Genomic DNA, 19,791 nt, shown 5'->3' with positions numbered 1-19,791 from the left:
TGTTGAATAAAATGTACAAGCCTTAGTCCTGAGGATTGATAATTACCAACATCAAAAAGGAAATTGTTAAAAAAAAAATTTGTAAGCTATAAAAAAGATCTTCTTTTGGCTGCTCCCATTAGGGTTTGCCACAAGCTTTGAAAAAAGATAGCAATATGAAAAAGAAATACATTTTTAGAAACTTTGTTGAGTAGAATGTACAGTACAAATCTAGATCCTGACCATTGATAATTACCACAATTAAAAAAAATTGTTAAAAAAGTTTTGTATGATTAAACTTTGGGCGACAAAGTTATCCAAGACTGTAATATTACGAAAGAGTTAGAGAAATTTTGATTCAATATTATTTAACACCCAGCTTGTCCTTTTAAACATGAATTAATTTATTAGAAGTACGTATGTAACACTAATGGGCCTGTACAGAAATATATTTTCTATAAATGCAGATCTTGGTACTAGTCTATGTAGATTATAAATTAATAAAATATTACCAATACAGAGCCCCCTTATGAAAAGTACAATTTACATTTTATATATTCAGTATGAGCTATTAAAGAATATTTTACTGTTAAAGAATATTTTACCCAAGTATGTAATAAAAAGATTAGTTAATGATTGATGTATTTCTTCCACTCTGCTTGACTGATGTGGTGTATACTAATTTCTTTTGAATATGGTGGTTCTGTTAAATTTCCTCATTTTTCCATTTTTTCCCAGGCCAATGAGAATAAAATGCTGTATTTTAAACTGAGCAAAACACTTACAGCTGAGGCTGGTATTTTAGCTAATTTCTTTGAGAAAACTTTTAAAATACTGCAAACAGAATTGACAAAAGGTGTGGCAAATGCTGAAAAGGAATGCCTAAAAAATGTTCGGCGACTGTTAAAACCTGTAAGTAGAAACATTTATTGTCTTACCCAGTTGGGGCTGGGTGGTCTCGTGGCCTCAGAACCCCTGCAGATTTTTTTTTTCTACAGCCCTCTGGAGTTTTTTTTCTTTTTTTTGTTTTTTCTGTCTTCCTGGCCATCAGACTTTACTTTATTCTTTGTTACTTAGTATTACCTAATCCTATTTTTATATTTTTCTTTTTCTTTCTTCACCTTGTAAAGTACTTAGAGCTACATCATTTGCATGAAAATGTGCTATATAAATAAATGTTGTTGTTGTCAACAAATAATCCAAAATTTGTAATTTAAATATTCATGTTTCCAGAATATGGAATATTTGTTATTGCTTTTGTAATTTAAGTGTGTATTAACAAGGAGAAGATGAACACCCCATAGTCTCAACTACATATCCCTTCTCTAGTTGTTTTGTGCAAGAAAGGAAACCCCTACACCACTACCCAAAAATTTCCCCCTATCGGTTCACCATCCCCAGAATAACACATAGGTGGACCAACAAAATGGGTATTCAGGATTTATTGATTATAAAAATAAATGCAAAAAAATTCTCAAGTTGCTACCTGGGTAAATTTTCTTCCTGTGGGCAAAAATGAGTCAAATCAATGCAACCAACCTTTGAAGTAAAAAAAACAAAAAGACTCTACTATGAGTTGCCTTTCAGTTATCCTTAAGATGTCAGCTGTTCTTTCATTGTGAACTCTCCCTCCACACAGCTAAATATTAATGTCCTTCAGCTTTTCTTACAGTTGAGCACAGCCCAGCTCATCTTTTCAGTGCTGGCGTGACATCTCCTCAGCTTATCCTTTAGTCATATTGGCCTGGCATCGGCTCGGCTTCTCTTTTCAGCGTGCTGACCCTACACCCACTTGGCTCGTCTGCTCGGTGCACTGGCTTCTTCCTTGACACATTGTTGTCCTGCACACAAGCTTTTTCTTGGCTTTGTGTCCCTTCCTCATTCACACAAAAACCAGTATTACCTGGCCAAGAATGCAACTTCTCTAATTAGGGGAGGGACCTTAAAATATGAATAACTTAACTACTTCAAGCGAACAATAATAAATAACGTTTTCAAAATCAGAAAATCCAAACCCAATTAAACAAACAAATCCCTTCTCCCATTACATAATCTTGCATATTTGAACAACCTTTTGACTAAAGTTGATGGAAGATGCAATTATTTCACTTTTTAACAAAAGCAAATAAACATTGGGTGAATGGCAGTTCAGCACATAATCTCAGTCAGAGGAATGGTTTGTAAATTCTTAGAAAACGGATCCAGTCATTGAACAAAAAAATCACCATAAAAAAGTGAAAGGCCAGAATTTTAAAATATCTCTTTCAATACACAGACAAATATAAGGCACAAAAACTTTACTGGCTTTTATATTCCGATGTGGAGGTATAGACCTCAAGGACTGTACAGCTTATGGTAGAGGAAAAGGGTCTCAAGAATATAAAGTCAGTGGATGTCAATGCCAACTAAACACATCCTACTCCCATTAGCTAAAATCAGGGATATGAGAATATCAAAGTATGGATTCTGAAAAATTCTCCTGGCCACAGAAGGTGTTTGATGTACATCCATGGTTTGCTGAACACCTGTGTTTTAAAAGGTAAGAGTGTGTGATGAGGGATGCAGTGTTTATTGGACTCTTGTTTTGGATTATCTTTGACAACAACCAAATAAAAGAATTAGCATGAACACTTTAAAATCTAGAGAATTCCATATAGCTTCTTAGGCTTCAAGTGTGGTCACAAGGAAAAAAGCTGACTGGTTAGAGGGAGATGACTATAAAAAGAGAATACATAATCACAGTGAAAGCAAAGAGCATGTGTACAATGTTACAAATGGTGTACAGAACTAGTAGAACCATTTTTACTTTTCCTCTTTGTTATGTTTATGTAAAAACAATGCAAAATTTTATTTTATCTGTTGTGCTCTTTAATTAATCATGAAAAAAGTCTAAACAAATGTTTTACAAGTATGTTGTTTTCATATTTTAAAATACATATATTTTCTATGTAGGAAGGACTGAACTGTAGTGGCTACCACCAGACATTTAAGGCTTTGTGCAAGAACTCTGGAAGTTTTCGTTCTTCCAAAGGCGACATCATTGATCTTAACAATGAATTGGCCTTACCTATCTATGCGGCTGTGGATAACACTATAAAAAACACTTTCCAGTAAGATGATTTTTTATTTTATACACATATTTATATAAATTATACAGTATATAGGTTAATTTTTAAAAGTTTTGATGCGTGACTTTCATAATGTTTTAAGTTTTTAACTCTGTACAGTTCCGTCAAAAGCAGCTGGGTCATAATTCTTAACAGACTACTATGTTAATAAGTGAAATTACAGGCATTAATAATACTTGCTGAAGGCAAACCTCGGTGAAGTTCTGAAAAATACACTTCTTCAAGTCATAATATAACATTTTCAAAGCAGTTTTAGCTAATTCAGGGTTCTAGTGGCTGAAGTCTATCCCACCAACATCAGGCACAAACGGCAAGAAGCAACCCTGGATGGAGTGCCAGTTCATTGCTCTTCACACTTCGTGGATACACACTGTAGGCTAATATAGAATTTCCAATAAACCTTTTTTAACATTCACGTCTTTGGAATGTGGGAATAAGGATTAGAATAAGGATAATAATTAGGAGAGAAACCTGTACATATGCAAGATTTAAACCTAAATGCTGGATCACTGGAACAGCAGGCCTAATCGTTGTAAAAAGCTTATTTAAACTCAAGTCACATTAACTTACATCTGTTTTCCACAGTGTAATAAGTTGAACTAAAGTGCTACATAGATTATCAAAAAGAAAAACGGAACAAAAATTAAAAAAAAACTAATCACTATCTAGCAATATAAATAGTGAATAAAAGATATCTCTCTATTATAAAAAAAAATCTAAAAAAATCTTGGAAGGAGACGAGATGTGATTTTCTTACAGGGACACTTACATGTCCCATGAGACAAGTCTTTGTGCCAAGAGATTTAACCATGCCTGGGACCAGAAATAAAAGACAAAGAGTAGATGACAAAGTAGAACGTCATAAAGAATTCAAAAACATTGGCGCGATACACATGCAGAGCAGGTTAGAGATAATGGAAGTACGAAAATTTGTATATATATATATATATATATATACGAGGGGGGACCCAAAAATAACCAGAAATATTTTTAAAACATGTTTAATTTAATTTTCTGTACAAACTACAATTAGTCTCCTTCAAAGTACTCTCCATTGGTGGAAATACACTTATCTAACCGTTTGTTCCATTGTTCGAAACATTTTTTAAATTCGTCTGAAGTAATGCCCATTAATGCTCTGGTCATTTCTTGTTTTACCTCTTCGACGTCAGCAAAACGCCTTCCTTTCAAGTCTTTTTTCATCCGAGGGAACAAAAAGAAATCACACGGAGCTAAATCCGGTGAGTAGGGTGGGTGGTTCAGGGTTGTCATACCGTTTCTAACAATAGTTTCTGCAACACTTTTTTCAAGAAGAAAACAAAATTTCACTGCCGCGCGTTGCTTACGATAATCGGCCATCGTAAAAAACGACGCTTGCACAAAACTACATTTACAAAAAAATTCACTGAACACAAGCACAACCTTCCAGACTGATGGTACTTGGCAGACTGACTTGTGAGGAGTGTAGTAACTAGATCGCCCTAGCGGCCCAACCACGTACTACAAGTACCAACCTAACAACAACAAAATTCCGGTTATTTTTGGGTCCCCCCTCATATATAATAAAAAAAAAGCTTTTAATAAAGTACTAGAAATCATGTGTAAGAACTGAAAAAGGGAGAACTGTTTTGGAGTACAGACAGGAGTAAGGCAAGGTTGTATTCTGTCACCATGTTTATTTAATTTGGCATTGGACCATGTCCTGTGGTGGTTGATGAAACAGATAATGATGGCAGACTAGATATCAATGGAGCACCGGTGAGAGATCTTGAAGATGCGGACAGTGCATGCTCATAAGCATGTGTCCTGTATGCAGAAATTCAAGCCAAGCAGTCATCTCTAGTGGAGCTCTATCCAGCGGGTTGCTCTGGGACGCCATTTTATAATGACTTTACCAGAAAGGGGCGGGGCTTAATGCAGTCATCGGGAAGCTTCTCGAGTTCTGAGGGGAAAGAAAGAGATGACCATGTTAGTGGCAGCATCCCCTCTTGTCTCGGCAGGTTACTACATATCTTGACTGAGCCTGCAAAGAGGTCCTCCAACATTATGTGTGACACTACATAGCGCAAATTAATTTTAATGTGTTACTCCCAAACACTGCCTGCGAGTAATACATAATACATGGTATAATGATTTAAACTATGAATTACTATTTTTACAAACTGTAAGTGATATTACTAAAATGCAGCTAATTGCCTTCTTTATTGAAACTGCTTAGGTTTAATGGCTAAAGAATTCAATTTATCTTATCAATATGTTTAACATCAGGTTTGATAAGAACACAAGAAGAAGCATAAAAGCAGCCCTGGATTTACTTCAGAAAAATTTTCAAGAAGACAGCGCTTTTACAAAAAAGAAAATGACTCAATCATATCGTCTGATGTTCATTAAAATTGAAGTATGATTTATTGTTTTTCCTCATATGAATAAAAATATATTCCACAGTCAACTATTTTAGCATTATGTTGTTTTGCTAATGGTTTCCCTAAGCAAACTTTTCATTATATCACTGGTACACTACAGTGTGTATAAATAATTTTTATATATAAATATTTTTCAAATTTCATTCTGTCACTTGTTCACAATCACGTGTATCTTTTAAATCAGAAGACATTTTATAACTTATTATAACAAAATTACTTTTTGACGAAGTACACTTTGCCTTTTAATCTAGTTATGAGAGCTATAGTGCTATAACACAACAACACATCAGGTGCTGTCCCAAATATACTCTTAAAAATACTCGATCTTTAATGGCATTTTATGGTTCTTTACTTGGCTGTGTGGCTCCTCATAGAACTATTGTTTGACAAAGAACCATTTCATTCTGGGAATGGTTTATATATGAAGTTGATTCTTTGTGATTTGAAAATTTTCATTATATTTAGAAAAGAAAAACACAAAATCTTTAATGTATGGTAGACTACCTAGTAGGGCATTAACAGGTTAAGAAAACTCATAATTAGCCTGGGTTACTGGACACATGCAGTAAAATCTTGACCCACTAATATTTCATAAATCTGTTACCATTTATTCATAGTTATTTGCTGTATAGAGTCTGTCATGGATCTAAATAAATAAAGTTTCTTCATGTGAATGTGTTTTTGGGAACCAAAAGTGGTTCCCCTATGGTATCATTCTGAAGAACCACTCTGGCACCTTTATTTTTAAGAGTGTAGTAAAATGCCCAAAAGTGGGATGATAGAGGGAATAAATCTGCACATTACAAACTAATTTACTTTTCATAGAGAAAGTGTGCTTACTTTTCAAATATACAGGGAATAATGTAAATATAATGCATTGTAAACAAAGTCACATAAACGAAATAACTCTGTATAAATGACAGTGATCATGGCTTGATAAAGTTCCACACCAGACAGATATACACCATCTGCAAAAATATTGACTCTCATCATATTTTCTCTAATGTTCCTGCATCTACTGCTCTGATTAATGCTGTTCTCATGGTTGTTCACATCTTCTTTGTCAGGAATAATTCAGGGAAGTCAGCAGGACCAAGTAATATGGTGGAGATCAGAGCTTTATGGGCCTTTAAATCTCAACTTTATATTATTTTGAATGATCTGAGTGAACAGGATGGAGGAGGTTCTTGGGCTGAATGGTCTATTACATAAGAACATAAGAAATTTGACAAACTAAAGGAGACCGTTTAGTTCATCAAGCCACTTTATTTAGCTAAAGCTGTTCTTCTCACAATTTTCTAATATTCTAATATGCTGTGGTCCAGCTAGTCCTCTCTGGATGCGTAACAGCCTTCAACCTGAATTTAAAGCCTCAGGACATTCCTAACACCTAGAGTTTGAGGTCCCCTTAGCTAAAGACTCCACCTTCTAGAAGAATTCTTTGGAGTTTTTAGCAAGTTATCAACTTTCCATTGTTATGTACACTCTAGTTAATGAATGAATGTACACAAATAAGGCCTAAGCTATTAACAACTTTAAATGTTAGACATAATTTTAAAGTCTGCCCCAAATATACGTGGGGACCAGCAAAGAGCTGAGTCATAATTATCCTTGTGGTATCATTTTGAATTAACTGCATATTAGAAAGACAATAATTTGAAAAATGGTAAATAATGTGTTTCAGTTCTCAGTCCTTCTGGAAATAAATGCATGGGTTAAGTTTCTATATACTGCATAGTTCCTATATTTCCAACTAGAAAATGCAGTGGTAGGAGAATGCAGTAAAATGAGTGCTGAAGGACAGATTAGGGTCAACAGTAAAGTCTAATTTCTATACTAATCAATTAAATCTTATATTTAGGAGGATATCTGAACTAAAATGTAATAGAATTTAAAGACAAATAGTTTTTTGCAAGAAAGTGGCCTGTCTAAATACCAGACTAACTGACTGTAGGTGTGTACAAAAAGTCATCCATAGAAGAATAACGTGTGCAAATGAAAGTTTGAGAACTTAAATACGCTGTTAATTGGTCATGCATCTTTTTATTTATAGTTTAGGAGACAGCACATAATATCAGACAGATGACATTGCTTATTGGACTGCATATTTCACTTTTAGGACCATCAAATGATTGCAAAAAGGCACAATGCAAGTTATTGTAAACATTAATTTTAGGGTTATTACCCAAATGTATACTCGACAACGGAACACCAAAACTGTACATAATAAATCATCATCAACTATGTACAAGCATTCCCATACAGATAGATAACTTACCGATTTTTTTTAGATAGACTTATATGGGTATTTATGCAAATATTTGAAAAAATTATGATCATTTACTTCCCATTTTTGTTGCTGTTAGCTAAGAAGAGTTCTGGCATTCTTGACGAAAAAAGTCCTTCACAGAAAAAAAATCATATACAACACCATTACTCTGTCTGTTCAAGATGGAATGGATCCTGTTTATAAAGGTAAAGACTAGTGCTGACAACACAAATTATATTTAACAAACTCTCTTCATCAGCATTAATTCAATTAAGTACAAATATTGATTTCTGCTGATTATTCGTTCGGCCACTATTGTTGATATCATATGATTGGTCTAAAAGTGAGATTGGGCTTTTTAGTGCACATTTCTATGGCCTGTGCGATTTTGTTGCAGTGATATGTTAAAAGCAATGTTGAGTGCATAAGGTGCATATCTTCATTTCATGTTTTCTATAGGTCACTATCTGAAGGTAAGGTGTACAAAGGTGTTTGTGTTGACAGGAAGATCAATGGAGCTCCATACTGGCCTTAGCGTAGCAACCCCAATTAGTTAACCTACCCAGACACAGAAAATTATTCAGTTGTGGCTCTGGCTAGAAATAAACTTGGATTTAACTAATTGAATTTAGTTACATATTGAGTTTTACGTGGTATGTCAAACATGATTAAAGCTTTTCTTTAAATAAGCATTCCTGGAAATAGTTTTTGTGGGCAAATGAAAAGCTTTGAGTTACTATTTATATGAACAGCAAAAACAAAATATACAAAAAAGTTAATAAATATGCATTTTCTAAGGCCTTTTTGTGCTGACCTTACAAGTTAATATGTGCTTCCTGCCACAGATTGAATATATAGACCAATCACTATGAACTACTGTGGGGTGTGTGATTGTAAGCATCTTGAGCATGGGAAAGGTGCTATATAAATAAAATGTATTATTATTATTATAATTATTATTGTGGACAGTCTAATGACCTTGAAACCCCTGCAGATTTTTTTTTATTTTTCTTCTCCAGCCCTCTAGAATTTTTTTTTTTTTGCTCTTTCTGTCCTCCCGGCCATTGAACATTACTTTATTCTTTGTTTTTTAGCATCGCCTAATATTTTTTAAAATTTTTTATAAACTTTTTCTTCATCTTGCAAAGCACTTTGAGCTACCTCATTTGTATGAAAATGTGCTATATAAATAATGTTATTGTTATTATTATTATTATCTGATTGTCCCAGGATATAGAGTAGCATCATCTTCAGGACTTATTTCTACTTATGTTAATTCTTCTGTCTTGGGCTGCAGCAATCAAGACAGTGTTAGATAAAGAGGAGTAAGGCTAGAGTATAGCACTTTAAAAAAGTTACAAATAACTTATTCTTCTTATTTTTGTATGGAAAAATAATTTATCATACTATTCTCTTTTAGAAGCCAGCAATGAGACAGGCAAAACCAGCATGAATAAAATTAAAATGATGCTTGAAGATAAAGTGAAACAATCCCAGAGCTACATGTTCAAAGATGCAATGCAAAATATGCTAATTGAGTTTGCTAAACTAAAGGTGGGTATAATGACTAAATGTTTAGAAAAGCAATCCAAGTGCCTAAACATCAGTCTGCGTGTAAACTAGAGACACAGGAACAGCTGTATTAATTTGCACTAACTTTGACAGGGATTAGAGAAACTTACAGAATACAAACGAAAGACTAATCGAGTCTCATCTACATTTTCACTTTTTGATGAACTTAATGCCTTCTACACCGGTTTTTAATCACAATAGCAGGAAGCTCACCGTTCAATTGCCTCCAGCAATTCATGATTTATCTTTCTTTCTTTCTGTACATGATGTAGAGAGAGGACTTTTACATGAATTAATACCCTGATGGAATTGTAGGTCATGTTTTTAAAACTTGCGGTGACCAATTAGCCGACATCTTCAATGACATCTTTAATATTTCACAGAAGGAATCTCTGGTCCCTGCCTGCTTCAAAAATGCAATTATCACTGTGCCCAAAAGAACAAAGGGAGCCTGTCTGAATGACTGGTGACAGGGGGTACTCACTCCAGTCCTGATGAAGTGCTTTGACAGACTGGTGCTGGGATACGTGAAACAGAATATTCCAGACAATCATGCACATTTCCAGTTTGCATATCATATGTCACAAATAGCCCACAGAGGATGTCAAGTGCTATCCGGGCACATCAGGATAATAAAAACTGTGATGCCAGAGTTCTGTTTATAGACAACAGTTAAACATCTAACACTTTTAAACCAGCAAAGCTAGTTCATCAGTTTAGGAATACCCTCAATTTAATATTTGCCACTGCAACTAGAGTCTAGTCATTCTTAACCAATATACTTTAGCATGTACAGACTGGCAAGCATCATAACTTCCATGCTGACCTTCAACACAGACACTCCACAGTATAGTGTGCTGAGCACCCTTCTGTACTTCTAGTTCATCTTTGACTAAGTATTCAGCCAGAGTTCAAACTCTATAATTAAATTTACTAATGACACTACCATCATATTCCTGGGAACTGACAATCAGGAGACGGCTTGCAGAGAAAATGTTTACCTGCTGACTCAGTGGAACCAAGACAATAATCTCACTCTTAATGTTAGCAAAATCAGAGAGCAGGACATAGACTTAAGGATTCAGAGAGCAGATCACACCCTCATCTACACTCAAGGGGATGCAGTTGAGAATGTGACCATCACTGTTGGTGGGCACAGCACATTTCAACTATTGTCAAGAAGGCTCACCAACAGCTTTACATCCTCAGATATCCAATGAAAGCTTGCCCTTCTGCATCTATTGCCACAAAGGCTATGTTAAATTTATAAGCCTCATTGCTCAATTTTGATTTTTTGCTCAAATCAGATTGGTCTATCTTGACAGTTCATATTCATAAGTACAAGTGACCTGTATCTGTAATGTTAACTGTAATGGTCATGCATCTGTCCTCCAAACTGTCATACACGCTGATACATTTGTGTATCATCTCTGCCGCCAACAACAAAAAACTTCAAATTTGGAAGATGACTTGTGATATTAAAATCATCAAAATGAATGCTCCAGTACTGTAGCTAATGTATGCATCACAGTTTGCTCTAAAGGGCGGCAACAGTTCTACATGATTAGGTCGAGAATGTGAAAAAAGCCAGACGGCTAGCTTTTGCTATTTTCATGACTATTGCTGGCACTGTTGCACCAAGAGATGTGTAGGTACAAGAAATGAGCCAGCAATTATTGGACAGTGACTGCTATCACAGCAGATTGAAAGAGTACTTTGAAAGGTTGATGAATGAAGAGAATGAGTGAGAGAGAAGAGGTTGGATGATGTGGAAATAGTGAACCAGGAAATGCAACAGACTAACAAGGAAGAAGTAAGGACAGCTATGAAGAAGATGAAGAATGGAAGCATGGAGTGTTTAGGAGAGATGGCAATGGAGTTTTTAACCAGATTGTTCAATGCAATTTTGGAAAGTGAGAAGATGCCTAAAGAATGGAGAAGAAATGTACTGGTACCAATTTTTAAGAATAAGGGTGATGTGCAGAACTGTAGTAATGACAGGGGGGTAAAATTGATTAGCCAGAGCATGAAATTATGGGAAAGAGTAGTGGAAGCTAGGTTAAGAAGGGAAATGATGATTAGTGAACAGCATTATGGCTTCATGCTGGGAAAGAGCACCACAGATGCAGTATTTGCTCTGAGGTATTGATGGAGAAGTATAGAGAAGGCCAGAAGGAGTTGCACTGCATCTTCGTGGACCTGGAGAAAGCATATGACAGGGTGCCTCGAGAGGAGTTGTAGTATTGTATGAGGAAGTCAGGAGTGGTAGAGAAGTATGTGAGAGTTGTACAGGATATGTACGAGGGAAGTGTGACAATGGTGAGGACTGATGCATTCAATGTGGAGGTGGGATTACCTCAGGGATCGGCTCTGAGCCCTTTCTTATTTGCAATGTTGATGGACAGGTTGACAGACGAGATTAGACAGGAGTCCCCATTTGCAGATGACATTGTGATCTGTAGCGAGAGTAGGGTGCAGGTTGAGGAGACCCTGGAGAGATGGAGATATGCTCTAGAGAGGAGAGGAATGAAGGTCAGTAGGAACAAGACAGAATACATGTGTGTGAATGAGAGGGAAGTCAGAGGAATGATGAAAAATCAGGGAGTAGAGTTGACTAAGGTGGATGAGTTTAAATGCCTGGGATCAACTGCACAGAGTAACGAGGATTGTGGAAGAGAGGTGAAAAAGAGAGTGCGGGCAGGATGGAATGGGTGGAGAAGAGTGTCAGGAGTAATTTGTGACAGACGGGTATTAGCAAGAGTGAAAGGGAAGGTCTGCAGGAAGGTAGTGAGACCAGCTATGTTATATGGATTGGAGACAATGGCACTGACCAAAAAACAGGAGATAGTGCTGGAGGTGGCAGAGTTAAAGATGTTAAGATTTGCATTGGGTGTGACAAAGATGGACTGGATTAGGAACGTGTGCATTAGATGGTCAAATTAAGTTGGATGGTTTGGAGACAAAGCCAGAGAGGTAAAATTTAATTGGTTTGGACATGTTCAGAGTAGTGATGCTGGGTATATTGGGAGAAGGATGTTAAGGATAGAGCTGTCAGGCAAGAGGAAGGTCTAAGAGAAGGCTAGGGTTGTGGTGAGAGAGGTCATGCAGGTGGTGTGTTTAATAGAGGAAGATGCAGAAGTCAGAAAGATATGGAGGAAGATGATCCACTGTGGTGACCCCTAATGGGAGAAGCCAAAAGAAGAAGTATTTCTGTGTCCACACAGCTTTGAAAACATCAGATTTGTGTCACATTAAGGCAAAAATGTCTTTTGCTTTTTGAGTCACTTCGGCCTAGTAATTTGAACACAGCCTAACTTCTATGGCTGTAGAGTAGATTCACTCTTCGTTGCCTGCATAACATCTGGCTACAGCACCTGCTTATCTAGAGAATGTAAAGCACTGCAGAGGGTTGTGAACGTCGATTAGAATATTACTAGCACTGAACCATCTTCTGTTTAGGACATGAACAGTGCAATGCTCACTTATCTTACAGAACTATGCCATCCTGCATCCTTTCTTGGCCTGTGATATAGGACCACTGGCACTTGCACCAACACATTCAGGGATTTTCTATCCACAGGTCATAAAGTTCTATATATATACTATATATTGTATATGTTGCAAAGTACTGAATATATATTTTTATATCTATGTCTTTGTATTGTACTATTGTTAACTTTTGTGAGGAGACATGCAAGGAAAACTTTCATTGTACTATGTACACTATGTTCCACAGTCAATAAACTTGAACTTGAGAGCAGACTAGAACTTAAAGCAGTATACTTTCTTTGCTAACTTTATGACACCAAAAACATTTTATTATCTGTAATACATACAACCAACAAATAACTAATAGGCAAAAAACATGAATATTTATTTGCATCATTAAATATTAAATGTTTGTGACTAATGCACTGCTAGCAAATATCTATATGTTTATTTTTATTCAATATGTTAAAAGGATGAAGTCAATTTAACTTTAGAACAGAAAATGGAAGCATCCATGAAGCTGGCATTGGCACAGTTTCCAGAGGGAATGCATTTTCCAGGTAATAAATATGTACAAAAATGCACAAGTAGTTTTATAACCAGCTATAATCTGTATCTAAAAATGGATGAGTCAGTTATTGTATATTATATATTTAGATTCATTATAAGAAGTGGCAATCCAAAAGAATAAGTAGCTAATCATAACTCCATTAATAAACAGTAAATTATCTAATCAAAGAAAAGATTTTTTGCCACATAGTTTACTAGTTATATTATATAGATTATCATGGAGCAATGTTCTACAATAATGTTCCAGTGTTCTAAAGTGAATATCCAAAAGAAACAGACAACTAATCATGATTTGTAAAAGGTCTGAAAGTTGCAGGTTGTGTTTTACAGGAGCTCGTGTTTTATATAAATATTGGTTCGTCTGTTTTCCACACCTGCTTCTCAAAATTGGGCACATCCTTCCCTGACATTACTGAGTACAAAGCAAGAACCAGTCGATGGAGGGGTGCTGATGCATTGCAGGACAAACAAATATTCAATTTAACAAATGTCTGTAAAAGTAGACAAGAGCTTAATCTTCAAAGAGTATGACATTTTGAAAGAAATGTATTTAAAAATTTCTCTATTAATTAGCATATGTTTATCTTTTACTTAGATTCTGTGGATGAACTGAAGAAGATGAAAAGATTCTGTGAAATTTTAAATCTTAATATTTTTGACTAAAATCTCAAGCTTGGACAACTTGTACTTTCATTTTTGTTTCATTTTATTCTTTTTATTGTAACTAATTAGATTAGTCTTTGAATGCTAACATGTACTGATCTTCTAATGTTAATAGAAATAGTTAATCATTAAAGTTATATTAACAATTTTACAGTCCATTTTTATGAATGAATCAGGAATCTGGTACCATCAAAACTGCAAGGTCTACGTAAGAAGCAACATCCAGAGTTGTCTCTTTTAATATCTGGTATCATCCAGTGCTTTCTGTTTGTCTCTATTGCATGACATATCTTTATGATTTGGTGTTCATTTAGTTTCTAAGTATTACAGTGGTCTGTCTTTGCAATAACATTTATCAACTAAGGAGGATGTATTGTCTACATTTTGTTATAGTTTCATCATTAATGCTAATTGCAATCAGTGATATTTAGTAAATATTTTAGAGTATAGTGTAGGGTTAGACCACTTACTGTATTTCTCCTTGTTCTCTGTCTCTAATTTGTTGTACAATAAAGATGTTTATCTCATATTTGGATTAAACGCATTACTTAAAAACAAGTTTGTTTTGATGCAATAAGCAAATAAATGATAACTACGAAGAAGGGCATGTTTCTTTTCAGTTTTAATCCCAAAGTCTGTGAATGTTGCAATGTTTAACTCATGTTGACATACAGATGAGGATCAAGTAAAATGTGTTTTGTATAACAGTGGAGCCACACCTTCACATTTTGCAAAATATGCATTATATAAAAAATGACAAATCTGATGTTGCTGCTGTGATGACCCAGAATCAATGGTTGTACACAGTTTGTTTTAAAAAATAAATAATTTCAATACCAGTATGTGTATAAACTTAGATTGCATACAAGTATTTTCTTTGCATCATATAACATCCTTAAACCTGTTAATTCAGTTCAGGGTCATGGGTGCAAGTTTCCTTTAATAGACAGTAAACTATCTAATCAAAGAAAAGATTGTATGCAGTTTTGCCACATACTTTAATAATTATATCACGAAGATGATCATGTAGCAATAAATTCCACTGACTGAAATCACTGCTTGAAAAAGGTTGATTATATTGACTCTATCTATCTGTCTATCTATCTACACATATGTTTATAAATATACAAAAATGTTGTGGAAAGATCAGCCCAGCTACAGACAGAGATGCAGACCCACAATGTCCAGAACACACACTTTTAATTTTCCTTTTCTTTAGCACACACAATACACAGTGTACCAATCACCTCAATAAACTCACAGTCCTTTTCCTTATATTATCTTTCTCCTTATTCTTCTGCCGCCTCCACTCCTCTCCTCTCCTCTCCAAGTCTGTCCTCTGCCTCCCAACTCCGGCTCCTCGAATGGAGTGAGGCGGCCCCTTTTATGTTGCACCTGGATGTGCTCCAGGAGCACCCTGATGAAAACTGGAGCAGCAGAATTTCAGTGGTTGTTATATCAGATTGTGGTGGTGAAGTCTAAACTAGCCATAGCAGCACATCCTGCCATCTGTTGAAAGAAGGTTTGTGGTATAGCGGGTCCACAGCTCATGTCAAAAGGGCCACTTTTTAAATAAATAACAGCCGCACTCGCTGCTTAGCGAGGGGGCGTGGTGTGTGTGTGGCCGAGCGGTTCCTGGAGAATTCGTGATGCAGGCGAACCTCGCTTAAGTGCACAGGTGAGGTGTCGTCCGCATCCATAATTGTTACCAGGAGCTGCTGATTGTCACAGCTGATCCACGTAATATTTACAAGCGTGAGGCAGCTAGTAGAGGGGGAAAAAAAGAACGAGAAAAGAAAGATGAAGATTGCAGGAAAGAAGCGAGGGGAAAGCCTGTATGTGAGAGAGAGAAGGAGAAGGAGAGCGAGCATGCAGGCTCGCGGCTGTATGCAGGCAACTGGGAGAGGCAAGCCTGAGTGGGTTGTATGGCCAGCAGCCGAGGGACGACGGTAGTGGTCACCCCTGCTGAGCGCTTGTTTAGAGCAGGAGTGACCGGTAGAAGGTTGGCTCACCGCAGCAAAGGCAACAGGATTTGGGGACTTGGAATAGAAGCCCCAGTATGAGCGTCCTGGTCACTGTGGAGCTCAAGTCTCAGGTCTGGGTGAGCAGAACAGGAGCCAGGAATCAGAAGGCCACCAGACCAGATGTACGAAGAAGGTCAGCTGCAGGTAGGGCGACTCCCCTGTTGCAAAGCCCAATGGGAGAAGCAGGGGAGCCGCCAGGTAAAAAGAAGGCTTTGTTTTTAAAGAGACTGTTTCCAGCCATTGTTTTAACCTTGTTGTTTTTTAAAAAAGGATTTTTTTTTTCTATTGGATTTTAACCTCCACTTTTCACCTGTTTTTACTGAATTATTTATTTAAGGAATTGATGCACTGCACTATTTATTTGGACACTGTTTTGTTGGTTTTAAAATAAAAGCACTTGGCACTTTTGCACCATCCCCTTGCTTCATTGTTAAGCCTTACTGCCAAGCTCATCGATGACATTACCAAAGGTGTTGGGTTCAGGACTCCCGTAAGGACGATAGGAGTGTGGAGCGGACCCGCATCGTCACAAGGCTGTAATATTGGATGGGTGCACAGCGCATATTGTCACACATGTGCGAGTAGGAGGAAGCTGAGTAGACCAAGTTGAGGTAATTACCCGCCAGGCCAGAGGGTGGCAGGGTGCACTAATCCTACTTCTGTTATCTCTGCAGGCCAGATACAGGAAAACCTACCAGACACACCATCAATGACATCTCGTCCAGTTCTGGCATCATTCTGGTTCCGGATCCACAGACGATGTCACTTGTGGTTCCGGTGCCACAGACAATGTCACTTGTGGTTCTGGTGCCACAGACGATGTCACTTCCGCTTCCGGCTCCACGTACGCCATCACTTCCAGCTTTGGCCTTTAAAGCCGCCATTGTTTCAACATTCCGGCAGTTCAGTTCAGGACTCAAAACAGTGCACGAGTTCTCTTTCAAAACCCTTTTGCAGCCAGGTACAATATATGGGTGGCTGCCCCAAATCTTTTTATGTGTGTCGAGGCTGTTCATTTCACAATATGTAACTTGTATGCTTAAATGTTGTTGCTGTATATGTATGTATATGTGTATATATTTATGTATGTGTATATATGTGTATATATATATATATATGTATATGTCCCGTCCGTCTGAAGCCGAATGCGCAGTTGCCTTCTGCGCAGCTGCCCGAAAAACCTTACGAGACCGACATCGCGGCAGGCGGCGGACTTACGGCCGCGAAAATTCAAAGAGAAAGGCGACTTCGATTAAAGCTCTAGAGGCCTGAAAGGCGATTTCGACTACAGCTCGAGGCCTAATTACACATTCTGATTTAATTACGCATTCATTCAATACTATATCAGATTTGTGGTGCTTATACTTATTACTATTCCACTCGTGCCCATTTCATCTTACATTGTCGAAACAGGGTCTTTGTCTAGTATATATATGTATGTATGTATGTATGTATATATATATATATATATATATATATATATATATATATATATATATATATATATATATATATATATATATATATATATATATATATATATAATATACACACACATATCTATACTAATAAAAGGCAAAGCCCTCACTGACTGACTGACTCACTCACTCACTCACTCATCACTAATTCTCCAACTTCCCGTGTAGGTAGAAGGCTGAAATTTGGCAGGCTCATTCCTTACAGCTTACTTACAAAAGTTAGGCAGATTTCATTTCGAAATTCTACGCGTAATGGTCATAACTGGAACCTGTTTTTTGTCCATATACTCTAATGGAGGAGGCGGAGTCACGTATTGCGTCATCACGTATTACGCCTCCTACGTAATCACGTGAACTGAAAACGAGGAAGAGATTTACAGCACAAGTCAAACGCGGGAACGAAGGTAAATGACGTTAATTGTTGACTGTCTTTTAATACTGTGTAATTTTTGAGTGTCTTTTAATACTGTGTAAGCATACATATTAACACATGTGCAATTAAACGTGTGCATTTACGGGGTGATTTCTCAGGCTTAAAAGCTCGCCTTTTATTAAAAAGGTAAATGCAAACTGTTTTCATTCTGAAGGGCACAAACCACGTTAGATTTCAGCCATTAAACGCGCATAAATGTCAGTACACCAGATAAATAAGCGCAACATATTGTCAGTTGTATTGTATGCTTACAATAAATATAGAAATGTGTTAATTATTAACTAATATTATGGGATGGTGTTTTTCGACTCGCGCCTTGATTTAAACGATTGCATGTCTTGGTGGGTTTGCGTAGCTTATTGTCAATATCTGTACACCTCTTTTTAAGACTTAATTTAAAAAGGTTTTCTTTTCTTCTTAATTAAAATTTAAAAGCAATACTTCACCGCTGCCAAGCCCCTCTAGCGCTGACGTCCGAGGTTCGATTACCGTAAGCGAGTGCAGTGAGTGTGTACGCCTGATGAGCCAAGAATAAGGGGGAAAGACGTGTCGCGTACTCTTTGCATAATTTGACAGTAAACTATTTTCATCCATTCTATGATCTGCTTCTCACAACTGAAGGCACCGTGGCTGATGTTACCTGACTTGCTGGCCAACCATAAGCGTTACCTGGTAGGTAACCACCCACTCACTTCACTCCCTTACGGGAATCGAACCTCGGACGTCAGCGCTAGAGGCGAAGCCCCTAAAATTGCGCCACGGCGTGTGGTTCGTTTATTTGACAGCATGTAGATCGGGGTAATTACATTCACGGCATTCGTAGTCTGATTCACAATCTGATTGTATGGGTGGTTACCTACCAGGTAACGCTTATGGTTAGCCAGCAAGTCAGCTCGAAGTGATCACTCGAGTGAAGGCAGCTTCACAAAAAAACAGATCCTTAACAAACTGTTATTGGTATATTTTCCCTCAATTTTAAAAGGTTTTCTTTTCTTCTTAATAAAAATTTAAAAGCAGTACTTCGCCGGTGCGAAGACATATTCATGAGTGCAGGTACTTCAGAAAGAAAGCACCGTGTAAACCTAAACTTTAAATTAAGTTCATAGACCTACAAAAGGTTGCCATTGATTTTAGGCAAGATTGCTTTTCTCATGTACAACTATATGTTGTATTCTTAAGAGTAAGCTTGCACAGCTTGGTCATATTACAACCTGAGTGCTGAACTGACAACGTCGTATACAAACAGAACTATAACAATTGTAATAAACAAACAAAAAAAAAAAAGCGAAGAACCCTTAGATTTAATAAAAAGGCTCCTTCCTTGGCGAAGCAAGGAAAAAGGAAGACCTTATATGGCGTTCGTTTATAAAACAGCAGAAAAGCTGTGTTAAGGCTGCTTCACAAAAAAACAGATCCTTAACAAATTGCTATTGGGATATTTTCCCTCAATTTAAAAAGCTTTTCTTCTTAATAAAAATTTAAAAGCAGTACTTCGCGGGGATTTAGATTTAGATATATATATATATATATATATATATATATATATATATATATATATATATAATTATGTATATATAGATATAGATATAGATATATATATAGATGTATATAGAGATATATATATATATATATATATATGTATGTATGTATGTCTATATGTATATATATATATATGTAGGCTTATAAGTACTGCCTTACTTCTCTTTGAGAAAGGAAGATGTAATGATACTTGATTTAAACGATTCCATGTCTTGGTGGGTTTG

General features: G+C 36.5%; 1 protein-coding gene across 2 annotated transcripts in view; it reads left to right on the top strand.

Moving 5' to 3' along the window:
- The window catches only part of LOC114664284 (nuclear GTPase SLIP-GC-like), a 38,216-nt gene extending 23,793 nt beyond the window's left edge, over window positions 1-14,423 (top strand). For both annotated transcript variants that reach the window (XM_028818323.2, XM_028818322.2), the window contains exons 13-19: window positions 718-891; window positions 2,932-3,089; window positions 5,376-5,505; window positions 7,897-8,005; window positions 9,220-9,353; window positions 13,333-13,420; window positions 14,026-14,423. In XM_028818323.2, coding sequence (XP_028674156.1) covers window positions 718-891; window positions 2,932-3,089; window positions 5,376-5,505; window positions 7,897-8,005; window positions 9,220-9,353; window positions 13,333-13,420; window positions 14,026-14,093 — 861 coding nt within the window. In that variant the 3' untranslated portion in view covers window positions 14,094-14,423. The remainder of the gene's footprint in view (window positions 1-717; window positions 892-2,931; window positions 3,090-5,375; window positions 5,506-7,896; window positions 8,006-9,219; window positions 9,354-13,332; window positions 13,421-14,025) is intronic.
- Window positions 14,424-19,791: the final 5,368 nt, after the last annotated feature.

Source organism: Erpetoichthys calabaricus, chromosome 14 (assembly GCF_900747795.2).
Source record: "Erpetoichthys calabaricus chromosome 14, fErpCal1.3, whole genome shotgun sequence".
In the NCBI taxonomy this organism is placed as follows: domain Eukaryota; kingdom Metazoa; phylum Chordata; class Cladistia; order Polypteriformes; family Polypteridae; genus Erpetoichthys; species Erpetoichthys calabaricus.
The sequence above is the reverse complement of the archived record's forward strand: the minus strand, read 5'-3'. Positions and strand labels throughout refer to the sequence as shown.